Below are 18,516 nucleotides of genomic sequence, written 5' to 3' on the forward strand. Positions count from 1 at the left end.
CTGCCTCTTTCATGGAAGTCAAAGACAACCAGAGGTGTCGTTCCCCGACCACCGAAGTGGCCATGGATCTCCCCGCGCAGACTGCGGACGCCTGTGTAAGGTGGAGTATGGCGCCAGAAATTCTGGACGCCTCCTCCACCTCCTCCGGTGCCATCTCTGTCTTACCCGTGGTTAAACGGGACAGAGAGGCCGCCAAGAGGGCAATGTTGTTAGCTGCTGCTACAGCTTGGGCTCCCAACCCAAAAGACTTCTCTAACAGCGACGCTGTGAGTCGGTCCTTCTGGGATGGCAACGTGGCCTTCTTGGAAGAGGGCCAAGGGCTCGAACCCGGTACGAGATACGCCGCCATGGCGCTCTCTAACCTGGGGATTCCCTGACCCAGAAGCCTTCCTTCCACTCTCGTGAATGGGAGATACGCTTTTACAGGCGAACGCACCGCTAAAGGTGCCTCCCACGAGCCTCCAACGTACCTAGCCAAAGAAGGCATGGCAGGAGCCACTGGCTCTGCCGCCTTCCTTGGCCTGGAATAAGGACCGCCCTCCATCATATCAACCTCCGGTGCGGAGGGAAGAGGGGGCAGCTCTATTGCCAGCCGTTGAGCAGCTCTCTCAATGAGACCCGGAAAATCCGCTCTCAGAGAGGCTGCAGCGAAAGAGAGAGCTTCTGATCTCTCAGAGCTCGTATCCCCTTCGCTATAGGGACTACAAGCCCTCTCGCTCTCCAAAGGAAAGGGGGGCTTGAAAGTATGAGGGACGGGGTCCGACTGTTCCATTGGAATGCCAGACCCTTCCTCAAAATCCCCATCTTCCCCCGAGTCTGCGCCGTCGGACGACGCCTCTGAAGCAGAGGCTAGTATCGACAACACATCCTCAAGGGGGATGTCCTCCCTGAAAAACGCCCAACGCCGCTTCCTCTCCTTTAAAGAAAGGAGGGCGCAGGAGGCGCAATTCGGGGGACTGCAGACGCCTTCCTTGGCATGCTGGGATCCCAAACACACTAAACATAAGTCGTGGTGGTCACCGGCCGCCATGGAAGTGCATCTGCACTGAGCTCTGAAAAGAGCTTTTGGGGGTGGAAATTATCCTGGTGTGCTCATTTAGACAACATTGATGACTGGAATATCAACGGCGTTTTCGTCCTGAGTCTTCGTGCTTCGTCTCTTCTTGGCTCTTCAGTCTAGTCATCCAGTCGCTGAAGAAAAAGGGAGGCTGAGTAAGGGGAGGCATCCCCTCTTATAGGGACACCTGTACTCCTATTGGCTGTAGGTGTGTGCATAATTTTGTCTCAGGCTGCTGCTGCCTTAGGGCAGAGGGTAAACCACTAGGAGCAGAGCTCCCCTATGGGGCGGAGCTCCACGATATAGAACCAGCATTATCTCCACGTAACCGCAATTGATTCACCACTAAAAACTCCAGCATATCAATTACAGCTCACATGTAGTATCTGCATCGGCCCTATGGCCCGCCCCCCTATGGCCCGACCATAGCGACGGGTGTGGTTGCAAACAGGATTCATGTTTTGGAATATTTTTCTTCTGTACAGGCTTCCTTCTTTTCACTCTGTCAATTAGGTTAGTATTGTGGAGAGTAAGTACAATGTTGTTGGTCCCCTTCCTCAGTTAAACACTATTATTGCATACGGAGTGAGTCCATGCAACTTATTATGTGACTTGTTAAGCACATTTTTACTCCTGAATGTATTTAAGCTTGCCATAACAAAGGGGTTGAATACTTATTGACTCAAGACATTTCAGCTATTCATTTTTTATTAACTTGTAAAAATGTCAAAAAAACATAATTCCACTTTGACATTATGCGGTATTGTGTGTAGGCCAGTGCCAAAAAAACGATATTTGATCCATTTTAAATTCAGGCTGTAACGCAACACAATGTGGAAAAGTCCAGAGGTGTCGATCCTTTTCTGAAGGCACGTCACCCATACTTATAATAGCAAAAGCGAAAGTAGGCATACATTCTGTTGCCTGTCAATGTTACGATCTTTATGAGATTCGCTCAGACCTTCGACATCTTCTAAACGTCAACAGCCTGAAGGGTTTGCGCGGTAAGATTTTAACGTTTTCCGTGTCTGTTTTGTTTTTATGAATAAATATCCTTAATTGTTGCCCGTTGATATTGGTTTACAGATTAAACCACGAGTACACGACGGTCACTGTCAAGCACTCGTGATAAAATAAAATGTTATGCCATTGGGCTTTATGTTGGAAATGTTACTGTGTTCGAAATACAAATATTTGTATGTTGAACTATTTAAAAGTTTAGCCTGCCTACAGTTGGGTTTCTCAACTCCATGTACTCATGGAGGAGTTGAGAAACACTCGGATTGTCTACAGGCGGTTGTTGTGAGTTGTTTGCCACTGACAAAACCATTATGGGTACTGTTAGGCTATGCTTCACGAGGGGTAGATTTGTGAGGTATTAGTAATGTTTCTTTGCTTAGGGCTAATAGTACCCTCAAAATACATGGTGGACTTTCCCTAGTCGAACAAGCTATACGACCTCTTTATCTATTTGCATTGTGAATGTTCTGAGTCCTTCAAATGCATCTTATGTTTCCTTTTGTGTTATCAAACATTTTGTCGCTTTCTCCACGTCAAGTATACCAAATGGAATTGTTTGTTCGTTTTTGTCCCTAAACCACAAACAAGTTAAGTGCTGAGTTCATAAGCTGAATTATAGTTATAGAACTTCCTTCTCCTTTACTTCCTCTTTAAGTGAGCTGTACTGGGATTCTACTGTAACATGTATTCAATAACTGGTTGGTTTATGCCAGATAAGATTTTTTTCTATTCACATTACACCCATACAATGTCTAATTTAGTAAAAAGGGAATTTGATAATTGCATCACAACCATCTGGGAACACAAAGGTGCAAGGCAATACACTCACTGCCTATATCACAATAAAGTGTAATACTATAAAAGACCAGGTTGAGTACAAGGAGTGTGCTAAATAAACAATTGAAGAGGTGGGTACTGCACATTTGTCCCTCGATTATTGCATGCATTGTAGCATCTGTAGCCCTATTTCATGCATCTTTCCATAAAAGGTCCCTCCAGTAGCCTTCACTAGGGAGGAACAAATTCCTTATTCTCCCATTGCAGCTGTTTATTCCTTTGGGCATAAATCAGCTGCATTGGCTCCAGAAGCAATGAGGATATTGTGGGGGAGAATAATTCCAACAGCTTTAGTGGCCACTTGAATTCATTTAACATTACTGTCATCTCCCACACAGTTTCCTTAATAATATAATGTGTTTCCTTCAGTGAATGTTATGCTCTTTTGTGTATTTGTATAATGTTCAGATTGTATTGCATTTGTTTGCCGAAGAAATAGTTGAAACAGACGTGTTAACAATCCAGATGGGAGGTGACCAGTAGATAGCTAAATAGGGGACAGTTGCCTATGTGAGGCCCATATTCACAATGCACTTAGTTAAGACCAGTGCTTGATTTGGGATGGAAGAAGTGCAGGAGCTGTCTTTTTCCAAGTCGGTCCATTAGACTATGTTCACTGAAATTCACAAATTACATTATGTTATAGAGACCTCTGATTATTCACTGTTAACAGTTTATACACATTTTCCATTAATTCTCCATCACTTTTAACCAAATTTCCATGACTATTATTATAGTCTACATGAAAAAGTAAGCATTATTGACACTGGAAAGCTGCTGTATCTGATCCCATGTAGACCTACCTCCTCCTGCCGTTGTGCCCTTGATCAAGGGACTTAGCCCCCCCACATAGAACTGCACTGTTAGTCACATGTTCTCAACAGATGGTCAACCCTCCATCTGGAGAGCTCCTGGGTGTGCAGGCGTGGCTTTTTCAACATTACAACCAAATACTTTTGTCTTTATAAAATGATTCCATCATTCTATAAATCAGGGATCAAATGGATAAGGTAGGCTATTTCAAAGCAAGGTATCTAACTAGACATGTTTATATATTAGGCTCAAATATTCATGTTTCGGGGGAGATCAATGCACAGCCAGTTATTTGTCAATTAAGCTGTTCTTAGAATATTTTTAACGTTGTCGCAATTACATGGCTACTGTTTAATAGAAGGGAATCCCCGCTTTCCAACAGTGTAGATCTATTTAGGCTCTACAGTGTCGGTGGAATGGCAACAACGAAATGAATGCTTAGTTAGCTATAGTTAACTAGCGAGATAACTGCTACAAGTTATGTTTTAAATTGGTGATCTAGTTAGTCTGTCTGTCATTATTTTATACAGTACCAGTCAAAAGTTTGGACAAACCTACTCATTCCAGGGTTTTTCTTTCTTTTTTACTATTTTCTACATTGTAGAATAATAGTGAAGACATCAAAACTATGAAATAACACATGGAATCATGTAGTAACCAAAAAAGTGTTAAACAAATCAAAATATATTTTATATTTGAGATTCTTCAAATAGCCACCCTTTGCCTTGATGACAGCTTTGCACACTCTTGGCATTCTCTCAACCAGCTTCATGAGGTAGTCACCTGGAATGCATTTCAATTAACAGTTGTGCCTTGTTAAAAGTTCATTTGTGGAATTTATTTCCTTCTTAATGCATTTGAGCCAGTCAGTTGCGTTGTGACAAGGTAGGGGTGGTACACAGAAGATAGCCCTATTTGGTAAAATACCAAGTCCATATTATGGCAAGAACAGCTCAAATAAGCAAAGAGGAACGACAGTCTATCATTACTTTAAGACTTGAAGGTCAGTCAATCAAGAAAATGTCAAGAACTTTGAAAGTTTCTTCAAGTGCAGTCGCAAAAACCATCAAGTGCTATGATGAAACTGGCTCTCATGAGGACCGCCACAGGAAAGGAAGACCCAGAGTTACCTCTGCTACAGAGTATAAATTCATTAGAGTTACCAGCCTCAGAAATTGCAGCCCAAATAAATGCTTCACAGAGTTCAAGTAACAGACACATCTCAACATCAACTGTTCAGAGGAGACTGTGTGAATCAGGCCTTCATGGTCGAATTGCTTCAAAGAAACCACTACTAAAGAACACCAATAATAAGAAGAGGGCCAAGAAACACGAGCAATGGACATTAGACCGATGGAAATCTGTCCTTTGGTCTGATGAGTCCAAATGTGAGATTTTTGGTTCCAACTGCCGTGTCTTTGTGAGACGCAGAGTAGGGTGATCCACATGTGTGGTTCCCACCGTGAAGCATGGAGGAGGTGTGATAGTGTGTCCTGAACATCTCTAAAACTAAGAGCATTGTATTTGGTACAAATCATTCCCTATGTTGTAGACCTCAGCTGAATCTGGTAATGAATGGTGTGGCTGTTGAACAAGTTGAGGAGACTAAATTACTTGGCTTTACCTTAGACTGTAAACTATCATGGTCAAAACATATAGATTCAATGGTTGTAAAGATGGGGAGAGGTCTGTCTGTAATAAAGAGATGCTCAGATTTTTTGACACCACACTCCAAAAAGCAAGCTAGTTTTGTCTAATCTTGATTATTGTCCAGTCGTGTGGTCCAGTGCTACAAGGAAATACCTAGTTAAGCTGCAGCTGGCCCAAAACAGAGCGGCACATCTTGCTCTTCATTGTAATCAGAGGGCTAATATAACTACTATGCATGCCAGTCTCTCTTGGCTAAGAGTTGAGGAGAGACTGACTGCATCACTTCTTCTTTTTATAAGAAACATTAATGTGTTGAAAATCCCAAATTGTTTGCATAGTCAATTTACACACAGCTCTGACACACACACTTACCCCACCAGACATGCCACCAGGGGTCTTTTCACAGTCCCCAATTCCAGAACAAATTCAAGAAAGCGTACAGTATTATATAGAGCCATTATTGCATGGAACTCCGTTCCATCTCATATTGCTCAAATGAACAGCAAACCTGGTTTCAAAAAACAGATAACACCTCACGGCACAACGCCTCTCCCATATTTGACCTAGATAGTTTGTGTGTATGTATTGATATGTAGGCTACGTGTGCCTTTAAAAACAAAATGTATGTAGTTCTTGTCTATTAATGTTCTGTATTATGTAATGTTTCATGTTTTGTGTGGACCCCAGGAAGAGTAGCTGCTGCTTTTGCAACAGCTAATGGGGATCCTAATAAAATACACCCAAAAACAAATCCGGTTTGATTAACCTTTTTTTCTTCGGTGTGTGAATCTGGGCCAGCGATAGGCTACTTTGTTTTTACAGAGGAGCTTGTACGCAAATCCCCCAAAATTAGAATTGGCAGTATGGCGTTCCGGACAGTTCCGGACAGTCAAGCACTGGTTAAGACATATTCAGCACTGGATTATAATTAATTTCTGTCTGGTTTCTGTTAGCAACTGTTTTATGTTTATTTTCGGATGACAGTCCAGAGCCATTGTGAGTGACAGGCAGTCTATTAACCTACTTTACACAGTCTATAGACTGACCTCATACTGATGTGATAAGTGTTGTCATTGTACATTTCTCTCTTCTTTCTCAGGAACCAAAGATGACTTCAGCTACCAGCTTGCTGTTTTTAGTGATCCATTTTGCCTGTATCAGAGCTGGAAATTCCTCTGAGAGTAAGTTGTGCCATGAATGCCATAATAATGGTTATAAAATGTTATATTAAAAAATAGTTTTCTGATGATTGTTACCTTTCTCTGTGGTTTGGGAGAACTGTGTATTCTTTTTTTAACCAAAAGTTCAATAAGATTGGTCACATGATAAAACTGACTACAATAACAGTAATTCTCTCTTGTATTAATGTAAATTTTTTTCTCTGATATTTTACTAACAGCATTTGTCAAACTGGAGTGTAAAACAGAATACCATGGGGTTTATGGTCAGCAGTCAATTGTAGAGTGCATTGTCAAACCAGTGGTTGAGGATGTGACCATCGTAACGGTGACCTGGAAGAGAGTGGGAGCTGCTGCTGCTAATTTGTTGGAATACCATAAAGATAAAATGGACGCAATCCCTGGGTTTAAATTTGCTGAGCCATCCTGGAACAAGAAGAATATGAATGTGTCCTTGTTGTTGACAAATACCAAGATGGCCGACAATGGGGAGTATGAATGCGAGGTGGAAACAGATGTTGGGACTGCCAAAGCTACAACCAGCCTCAGTGTCACAGGTGAGTCATAGACTGTCTACAGTGTCATTTTAGGAAAATATACAAATTTTTCAACACCGGTTCTTGAAAGGAGCAAACTAAACATGTGAGATATTCAGCCAAGCTTGGAGTGCAATAGAAGAATAGACAACTTATTTTTTTTTATGTGTCTCGGCTCATAGGTTATGATACCCATATGCTGAAATCCTTTGGAAAGTTCTATTCAACTTCCATTGTTGTCACACACACGCGCGCACACAACCATACAACCACTAAGTCTTGCATCGAGGATAGAATTGTGAAATACAGTAGAACAGACTTTTCATTTCTGAGAAAGCTCTTCCATACAGTTATGATACAAAGTTGATAAGGATATATATTCTGGAATATGTTCAGGGGGAGTTCAGATCTATTTGTAAGTGTGTGATTGGACAGCACAGCAGGAGCGTTGTTTACTTTCTGTTTCAGAATGACAGTGCTCAAATGGTACACAGTAGTACCACGTCCACAAATAGCCTCCATAATGCCATTCTGCCTATGGCATGCAATCAATGTTTACAAATAATGTACACAGACTCAATTAGAACATCTGAGTGATAAAAGAAAGGTCATTCCAGTTGATTAAAATCACTCCTACTGTAATCTCATTCCAAGTTATAATCGTTGGATTGACGTTGAAAAGGTGCAAAGTCCGTCTAGACAATGTTACCCGCTGACGTTGTATAACTACTGATGTACCAAATAGCACCCACATGTATAATATAATTTCCCCTTACTCTCTCTCTCTTCCAGCTAAATACAAAACTCCAACCATGAGCTCCATCCCTGACACCAACATCCAAGAGAACACAGATGTGACCATTTTCTGCAACTCTACAGGCGGGCACCAGAAAGGGTTGATCTGGTGGTTTGATCAGTCTGGCAACAATTGGACGCGCAGTGCTGAACTGGTGGCCAAAGAGACTGACGATGGTCTGTTTAGCCTCGCCAGTAAATTCACAGTGCTGAAGGCAACATCCAGTTACACGAACTACACGTGCAAAGTGCTCAATGTCAATGGAGCCCTGGAGGGGAAGGCATCATTTGAGATCCAGTTTGTGTCCCGAGACTTAGGTACGTTCTGCCATGGCTGCTACCTAATGGTATGAATATGTTGGTGATATCATCCTTTGTGAAAGCAGGGCGAAGTCTAAAACCTGCCAGTTTATCTTATTCCCTCATCCTGACCCTGATAATTGTAAACAATTCAGCCTTAATCTAGTCTACTTTTATTAGCATAGGTCTTTTTTACGACGTCTTTATCAGATTTCTGAACGCAATAAAAGTCAGCCTTATAATGAGAGAACAACATGTCACTGAAGAGTGGAGTAGATACAGAGAATTATAACACTGCCCTAGATCAGGCCATAACATGCTCCCGAATCTGACTGAACACCTTCCTTGAAACTCGAACAACAGGAAAATGCTTGTCTTGGTTTGGATAAGAAACAATAGAGCGCAATAGTAGTGGTGTCTTTTTGTAGGCACTAACTCCACCATTGTTCGTTGGACAAAGGCTATGGAGTAAATGAGTGGAGTTTTTGTAGGGTTTTTGGATAAACGCCAAAAATAAGGTCTGTGGTAAACATAGGCTTAGGAGATCTTATACGTTTTGTTCTATGAGATAATCTTCATCAGTTAACGTAACCTTTTGTGAATTTTGAAGTATTTATGTGATATTATTTTTAAAAACAACGAAAATCCAGTGTTTCTATGTCAAACGGTTTTGTTATATTCCAGTCTTCTAGATTTGTTTAAGACTACCAATAATCTCTCTGTGTGATCCTGATTTAGCCCACTGCAGTAAAAGGTTATTAAGATGCATTTAGATTAGAACAGAGCTCAAGTCTGTGTGTCTGAAATGCCCTGATTCTGACTTTGACCCAAGCATAGCTAACCTTTTTCTCTTGACTTCATATGAATTGCCTATTTATTTTGTAACTCCCAATTTTTGTCAATTTTGTCTGTCCAGGTAGGAAAGCTGACGACTTGGATTCTGTGTCCACCCCCAAGTGGCTTGCCCCGGTTGTAGTCATAGGATCTCTGATCGTTGGACTCCTTACTGCGCTGCTGATATTTAGGAGGCGCTCCGCCCAACGTAAGTACATGAATTGTCATACTCATACAGTAGAGACTGTTGTGTGTGTGTGTATAACAGCTGGTAGAGCACGGCGCTTGTAACGCCAAGGTAGTGGGTTCGATCCCCGGGACCACCCATACACAAAAAAATAAAATAAAAATATGCACGCATGACTGTAAGTCGCTTTGGATAAAAGCGTCTGCTAAATGGCATATTATATTATATTATTGTATAAACAAATATCATTACATGGAGCTTTGATAATGTATCTGATCATGTATCTGTTTGTCATGCTAGCTGGTGCTAGATTAACCTGTACAAAGTGGTGGACCATTCATATTTTTTGTTTGTTTGTTTAATTTATTTATTTTAAAAAATACTGCAGATAGATTGTAAGTTCCATCAATGTAATTGTCTGCATCACTTCCAATCCCCCATGTTTTTTATATATTTATTCCCCTTTATTACTTTCCAACCCCGCTACCCTTTCCCTACTTGGGGTAAACTAGTGAACAACAATGGTTAGGCCTCTACATCCAGCTTATACTTACTATCTATATTTTATGGACACAGTCAATTTTACAATAATTATATTTTGTTTGTTTTTTTCTCCTGAACTTCTTCTACTCTCAACCTCTCCGATCATTTTCATGATGTCCATCCGGTTTGCTTCTATATGCCATATCTTTCTAACTGTGCTCTTTCCCAAAAGCTCCCAACATAAAACCTATATACTTATTATGGCACAGTATGCTTACATTATTAGTTAATATATTGTTATTATTTTGTTGTTAGTTGTTATTAGTCCCATCCTTCAACTCCATTCAACACCTCCCATCTATCTCTTAACACCATCCATATAGGATTTCTATTTGCCATATATATTTCAACTGTACAAAAATTCTGAACCTTTCTATTCTCATTGTTTCAACAGATTGTGAATTAAAAATAAACATTTTTGCTAAAAGTATTATTATATTATTGCTCGATTGACTATGACTTTTCAGATCACCCAGTAATGCTATCTGCAAGGTTAGCTCCAGGTAAATATTGCAATCCTTTAGCCATTCCTGGACCTGTGTCCAAAAACAAGCTACAAATGGACAGTACCAAAACAAATGATCTAATGATTCTGTCTCTTCGCAGCAAAATCTGCAGAGCTGGGAAGATTGTATCCCCCATATAAATAACATTCTATTGGTAGCAATAATTTTATATAATAATTTAAATTGAAAGATTCAAATTTTTTAATCCGGTGTCGTTTTGCGTATCAGTTCATAAACACTATGCCATGGGATCGGTACGTCAAAAATCTCTTCCCAACTATTTTGCAATCTATATGGGACGGCTGTCAATCCTTTGGTCCTTAAATGAAACTGATATACTTTTTTATTTATCACAGTTTTCCTTAACCAATTATGTTATTTAATGCAAGGCTGACAGACAAGGTCCTTACTTTCTTCCCCTTCCACTTTCCTCTTCCATTTTTGCGGTAAGGCTGCAATTATTTGGTTGTAATTTTGGGTAGAGCAGACATTTTCATATGTTTTTGTTAGCTGCATGTGCGACATAACTCCACCAGTCCTACCAATGATATAATATACGAAGATTATACCTTTTTTAAACATTTTGTCAAAAAAAAAGGTTTTTTGTCAATTAGCATATTTGAGTTTAACCACAATATTTGTTGCATTATTTGTTCTGTCATTTCTGGAGGATTAAATTGAAATTGCAACCAACTTTCTGTGGCTTGTTTTAGAAATAGTGATATTTGGGAGATTATTTCCTTTAACTGAAAGTGAGTGGTTGTAATCTGAATAATGGGAAAAAGGCCATTCTTGAACATTGGGTGAGACAATCTTACTAATTTGCTAGAGAACCAGTTCGGATTTAAGTATAACTTTTGTATGACTGAAGCTTTTAGTGATAGGTCTAATGCTTTAATATTTAATAATTTCTGTCCTCCGAATTCATATTCATTATATAAATAGGCCCGTTTAATTTTGTCTGGCTTGCCGGTCAAAATAAAATTGAATATTTTTTTCTCATATAATTAAAAAAACAGTTCGCTAGGCATAGGCAAGACCATAAGCAAATAGGTAAACTGGGATAATACTAAAGAGTTAATCAGGGTGATTCTTCCACAAATTGACAGGTATTTACCTTTCCATGGTAGCAAGATCTTATCTATTTTTGCTAACTTTCTATTATAATTTATTGAAGTGAGATCATTTATTTCCTTTGGGATATGTATTCCGACTATATCCACATCACCATCAGACCATTTTATTGGTAAACTACATTGTAATGTAAAAAATGTATTTTTTAGTGATCCAATACGTAATATAGTACATTTGTCATAATTTGGTTGTAATCCAGAGAGGTTAGAAAATGTATCTAGATCCTCTATGAGGCTGTGTAGAAAAGGTATAATCTTCGTATATTATATCATTGGTAGGATTCTAGTTGTGGATTTAAAAGAAAACAACATGAATCATCAGCGTACAATGACACCTTTGTTTTTAAGCCCTGGATTTCTAATCCTCTGATATTATTGTTGGTTCTGATTTTAATAGCTATCATCTCGATGGCCACTAAATAGATATGCCGATAGTGGACAACCTTGTTTCACTCCTCTTGACAGATTAAAACTTTCTGAGAAATAGCCATTATTTACTATTTTACACCTAGGGTTACTATACATGATTTTGACCCATTTTATAAGAGATTCTCCAAAATTGAAATGCTCCAGGCATTTATATATAAACCCCAGTCGTACTTTATCAAATGCCTTTTCGAAGTCTGCTATGAATAGCAGGTGTGGTTTCCCAGATTTTCCATAATGTTCTATTGTTTCCAATACTTGCCTTATATTATCTCCAATGTATATTCCATGTGAAGAACCTGTCTGATTAGAATGAATAATATCCGACAATACCTTTTTAATTCTATGCGCTATACATTTTGCTAGAATTTTTGCATCACAACACTGAAGTGTAAGGGGCCTCCAATTTTTTAAATGGACTAGATCTTTATATTTTCCACTTGTATCCTGTTTCAGTAATAATGACATCAGACCTTCTTCTTGAGTGTCAGATAATCTACCATTTACATAGGAGTGGTTAAAACGTGCTAATAACGGTCCTCTTAGTATATCAAAAAAGGTTTGGTATACCTCGACTGGTATGCCATCCAACCCTGGAGTTTTCCTGGACTTAAAGTCTTTAATTGCATCCAGAAGTTCCTCCTCTGTAATTTCACCTTCACATGAGTCTTCCTGTATGGCTGTTAATTTTACATTATCAATAGAAAAAAAAATCTCTACAATTAACTTCAGTTAGAGGAGATGGAGGCGACTGAAACGAAAACATATGCTTAAAGTACTTTGTTTCCTCCTTCAAAATATATATAATTTGGTGAATCATGGGTGACTCCGTCAATTGTAACCAGTTTCATACATTTATTTTTGGTAGCATTCCTATGTTGAAGATTAAAAAATAATTTTGTGCATTTTTCCCCATATTCCATCCAGTTTGCTTTATTTTTATAATATATTACACTTGATCTTTCTTGAATAAGTTTCTCCATTTCTTTTTGTTTTTCCTCTAATTTATTCTGAGCCTCTATGTTACAGTTTTTGTTGCCATCTATCTGTTCTGTTAGACTTTCTATTTCCTTTGTTAGTATAAACTCTTTTGACCTAAATTGCTTTTGTTTTCGAGATGAGTACTGAATTGCATGGCCTCTAAAGGCACATTTAAAGGTGTCCCATACAATAAGGGGATTTGCTGTACCTATGTTATGTCGGAAAAAGTCAGTTATAAATTCCTTTGTCCTAGTTAAAAATAAATTATCATCCAAAAGGCTTTGATTAAATTTCCAATATCCTCGCCCACGTGGAAATTCAGTAAGAGTAATGTATATGCCAATTATATGATGGTCCGACCGCATTCTGTCCCGTATCAATACTTTTTAAACTTTTGGTGCCAACGAGAATGAGATAAGAAAGAAGTCAAGACGACTAGCTTGATTGAGTCTCCGCCATGTATATCTCACTAGATCAGGATATTTAAGCCTCCATATATCTACTAGTTCTAATGTATCCATGACATTCACGATTTCCTTAAGCGCATGTGGGTGATTGTTTGTGGTGTGATTTCCTTTATGGTCCATTGAGCTATTTAAAACAGTATTATAATCCCCCACCATAATAATATTGTCTTGAATTGCTTGCAGGGTTGATAATTTATTATATATATTGTCAAAGAAGTGTGGATCATCATTATTTGGTCCATAAAGGTTAATGAGCCATATCTGTTTATGGTCCAATAACATATTTAAAATATCCATCTACCTTGTGTATCTATTTGGACAATTTGCACATTCGGATCGAAATTACTATTAATTAATATCATCACCACTTTTGAATTTCTTTGCCCATGGGAGAAGTATGGACCATTCTTGATACACAGGGAAACTGTTGAGCTTGAAAAACCCAGTAGCTTTGCAGTTCTACAGTTGCGCCTGGTACCTACTACCATACCCCATTCAAAGACACTTAAATCTTTTGTTTTTCCCATACACTGATTGAAGTCGATTTAAACATCAATAAGGGATCATAGCTGGATTCACCTGGTCAGTCTATGTCATGGAAAGAGCAGGTGTCCTAAATGTTTTGTATACTCAGTGTATAATATTATAATAATACTATTATCTATTAATGGATTAAGTACTAACTGCACTAGTAGGCTATCTATTGTTCATCAACATCACTTTTGGTTTAATTATGATCTTTTTTATTTAATTTGTTTGAAGATAAATTGTAATAGTAGGTTTTGTGTCTTTTTTTACAGGAGCTCGAAGGCAGTCCACCTTGCCATTAATGAGTATGTCCTTCGATATTCAGTATTTATTTAAATATTGAATAGTTTATATTTATTTATCACTTTGGGTTTATGGTTTCCCATATTTTCTAGACAGTTCACAGAATTCCCTGTAAAAGCAATACATATACTTTATAATGACCAACATCATATTTTGACTATTTGATCAAAATGATAACTCAACAAATGATTACATTTTCCAAGTCAAAAGCAATACTCCATAATGCATTCACATAGCCTGAGTGCCAGTCTGTTTGGGCTATCATGCCAACTCGTCACTCATCGTCATGCGTAACATCTTTGTCTTGACAATGATCTATGGAGTTGGCAAGAGTAGTACAATCAGCTATTTGACCAGGCTAGCATTCACATGCTTTTGGTTTGTGAAACTAGCCACTCAGCCTTGGACATTAAAACTGTGAAACCGTGGCCAATCACCCGGAACACATGTCTGTCTGTTGTCACCCTTCCAAATCTACTCACTAACCACATCCTCTATCTGTCCCTTTTTACTGTAGCTTCAGAGGGAGATACTTTGTTTGCATTGGGCCCTTATTTATGATATGCTGTACACACAGTGTCTGCCTATCAGTCTAGGGAAGGTATGGGGGCCTCCAGGGGCAAACATGGACCTGGTTTCTGGTCCCAGTCCGTCCCTGTATCTGTCCCAGTATAATATCTGATATGCTGTACACACAGTATCTGTCTTAGCTATCCTATTAAACATGACTACTAGGGTGATTGAATGTAGGTCAAAGGGAAGTGTTTCATCACATGCGTCACAAGTGGAGTATAAAATGGAGGCTGGATTATTACTAATTGTTTACCAAACCAGTTGGCGATGATGATGACTCCGCTTTTGTACTGTTCTCATGGGGAAATCGTAAGAATTGACTCACCCCTGTCCCAACTAAGGTAGTTTAGCTGCGTGGCTGTGGTGAAGGGAGATTATTTATTTGGGTCTTACTAATATGCAATGTTGAGTGAAATATGGGCCTATCTGCACTATGAGGGAATACTTGCTGTCTCGACTAACTTTTCTCTTTTGTTGTGGAAATTCATCACTATACTTTATTAACAATGAAAGTTCTTACATAGTTTTTGTTGAATGAAGATTTACTTTATTGAATTTCAATAAAAGGAAGCTGGTCTGCAGAGTAGCCTCCCCCGCCCTCTCTCCATCTTATATAGTGCCCTCCACACACCCTAGCTGTATAGTCCCTCCCTCTTCAGTTTCCTGCTCTTTTATTACTCCACCCACTCCCTTTGTCTATGGTGGCGGCTAAATTCGACTTTCATTCAGTTCAGAATCAATAATAATACCATCAATCAATCCCTTATCTTGCAAAAACACTAATGTTTAGTTTAAACTCTGTTCAACCCCGGCTTGAAACATACACAAACCCACACACACAGTGAAATAATAATAATAATATGCCATTTAGCAGACGCTTTTATCCAAAGCGACTTACAGTCATGCGTGCATACATTTTTGTGTATGGGTGGTCCCTGCTAGCTGTGCCACTAGAGATCCTGGTTCGAATCCAGGCTCTGTCGTAGCCGGCCATGACCGGGAGACCCATGGGGCGGCGCGCAATTGGCCCAGCGTCGTCCAGGGTAGGGGAGGGAATGGCCGGCAAGGATGTAGCTCAGTTGATAGAGCATGGCGTTTGCAACGCCAGGGTTGTGGGTTCGATTCCCACAGGGGGTATGAAAAAATAATAATGTAAGTCGCTCTGGATAAGAGCGTCTGCTAAATGACGTAAATGTAAATATAAGTGTCCCGGGGATCGAAACCACTACCTTGGCTTTACAAGCGCCGTGCTCTACCAGCTGAGCTACAGAGGACCACAGGGGTCAATTGATCCAATTAAGTTCCTGGCCCAATAACAAAGAACTCTAACTCTATGTTCGTGATTAACCCAGTTTTATCTCATAGTCCACTAAAGAATCTCCATCACTTTCTGCCCAACTCTTAATTCCACTGAACTTTGGAGGAGGCAATGCTCCTCTGGATATTTAAATGTTAGATGACATTCCTCCACAATATGTCACAGATCAGCTTCTGACTTGTCCTTGTCGGTTATAGGTCACAGTGGCCATCCAACAGACAGACATCACGATCACTGACTGTCTTTTTCTTTTTTAGGTGGCCACCAAACAGATACCAGGCATGATGAAGATGTTGAAGCAAAAGGTACTGTGTCCATGTGTTCAATCTACAATTAATATATCTATATTTATATTGTACATCTATAATTAATATATCTATCTAAAGTATATTGTATCTACATCTACTGTATTTATAATAGCACTCTTTCTATTCAGTATCATAGCTTCATGGGGACATGTTTTTTTTAAATGATTGATTATCTTGTAGTTAACCTTGTAGTTATCTTGTAGTTTACATGCTGTCCTTGCTCCTTGTAATGATTAGTGGTGTCTCTCCTGTTTTTACTTTCTATTTTGTAACAATATGCTCTTTCTCTCTCATTCTCTCCATCTTTCTCTCTCTCGCCTTCTCTGTCTGTCTCTGTCGCTCTTTTTCTTTCACTCTCTTTCTCTTTCCCTCCCTCCCGCTCCCTCTCTCCAGGTCTAAACAGTGACAGTTCATAGGACCAGCATTCCAGTCTCTAGTAACTGATTCGTTAGCTGGCAGTCTCTGGAAGGGACTGTTTCCTTGACGATCAATAAGGGGCTTGTCACCATCACTATCGTTTGGTGGACTGTTTCCTGTTAAGTGTCCGATGACAGTCACTTTGGCACTCAGGTCATTCTGATTGAGGCATTTGTTTCTTCTTAATCTACTGATTAATACCAGCCTTTAATTAAGCACTGTGGTTGATGACTGTGGTTGATGAGTTTAAAAGCCTAACATGAATGGTTCTATACAGCAATGTTTTTTTCATGACAGAGCAAATTTCAGGTCTGCTGAGCACAAACTTGAACGTTGCAAAAAATTCTGTGCAACTTCTGGCGCGCGTTTACTGTGAACACTGAGGCTGTACCCGTTTTAAGTTAGTTTTAACAGTGGTCAAGTAGGCTAGTGTGGCTATCATAATGTAGGCCTACCAGAGTGGCCTACCATAAAAAACAATGGAGGAAATGCATCCCATAACATTTTAACATGGAAATAGCTGTTCTATTGTTCAGCCTACAGTAGCAGCCAATGTGTGGTGTTCAATGTAGGTCTACATTCAATGAGACATTAACCTGTTTATCCACTTGTCCTTCAGACAAGGAGGTGACTGAAAATGTTGTGTTTGATGCAAGAAAGCACTTTACAAAATAAAGTTAATTTTATTTCGGTAAGTTGCATTGAAAGTAGCTATTATTGCGTTGATTCGATCACAATTCCCACAGTAAAGGGAAACGTTGATAATGTTAACTAACGGGGAAAACGATAAATTTAAGTGAAATTCCATCTCGTGCTTCTCTGCATGGGCTGATATTTCTTCTGCACGGCATTCCCGGGGATCTGTGCACCCACTCGCAGCTTAGAGGGAACATTGTTAATGAGTGAACACTGCACTTTTCCATAAACATTCAGTACAATTGGTTTCGTAAGACTGTACAACATGACATGTTTCATTTCACCAAAGATTTGTTGATCATCAGGTTTTGATGGATACTACTGTGTCTGGTACTATGCTCCCTGAGCTTTGATTCTGCTACAATGTGTATGGGAAGAAATGTTAGGCTAAATAGTGCATTACTTTTGACTAGAAAGAATAGGGTGCCATTTGGAATTCAACCTATGACTTTGTGTAATCTCTAAACATTAACCAACCTTGTTACCAACAGCCAGCCTGTTGCTTCAACAGTTCTACTGCAGCAGTTTCTTTTGTTTTGTCCTTCCTTTTTCTGCTGGTGGAAAATCAGGATCTGTGTCTATATCTATGTCTGATCTGTGTCTATATCTATGTCTGATCTGTGTCTATATCTATGTCTGATCTGTGTCTATATCTATGTCTGATCTGTGTCTATATCTATGTCTGATCTGTGTCTATATCTATGTCTTGCCCAGGGCTCGCCTCCATGAGGTCAGTTTAATGGAACGCAACAGTAAACATGAAAAACAATGGACTAGAGTCAATTATTAATCGGATAGAATTGGTATCAGTTTCAATTTAACATGGACATTTTCACCTGGTGGTTGATTATGATAATTTTGGAAAACCATTTTAAAATATTTTGTGTTATGCAAGAGGCAGCTATTGTCTTATAGTTATATAATGATTGTTTCAGTTCCCTTGGTTTTTCTGATATCATGTTGCTGGTGATGGCATTACATATATTTTTTTTTATATCGACAGAGAAATCTGTTGTTCTATTGTGGCAACTTGAGGTGAATGCCGTCCACAATTCCTGCCAAATCTTCTACAGTATCTGCTCCTTCTTGCTTATGTGCATACTTCGCAGT

The 18,516-nt window shown here is 39.2% G+C and overlaps 1 protein-coding gene across 1 annotated transcript; it reads left to right on the top strand.

Moving 5' to 3' along the window:
- The first annotated feature begins 1,933 nt into the window (after positions 1 to 1,933).
- On the top strand, positions 1,934 to 17,378 carry LOC311113744 (uncharacterized protein). The gene is made up of 8 exons (XM_084157046.1): positions 1,934 to 2,061; positions 6,477 to 6,558; positions 6,777 to 7,112; positions 7,884 to 8,204; positions 9,103 to 9,228; positions 14,064 to 14,096; positions 16,243 to 16,290; positions 16,687 to 17,378. The coding sequence occupies exons 2-8, from the start codon at positions 6,486 to 6,488 to the stop codon at positions 16,707 to 16,709; spliced, it is 960 nt and encodes a 319-aa protein (XP_084013172.1). The 5' UTR covers positions 1,934 to 2,061; positions 6,477 to 6,485; the 3' UTR covers positions 16,710 to 17,378.
- Positions 17,379 to 18,516: the final 1,138 nt, after the last annotated feature.

This window comes from Coregonus lavaretus, assembly GCF_964263955.1.
Source record: "Coregonus lavaretus genome assembly, chromosome: 40".
Classification (NCBI taxonomy): Eukaryota; Metazoa; Chordata; class Actinopteri; order Salmoniformes; family Salmonidae; genus Coregonus; species Coregonus lavaretus.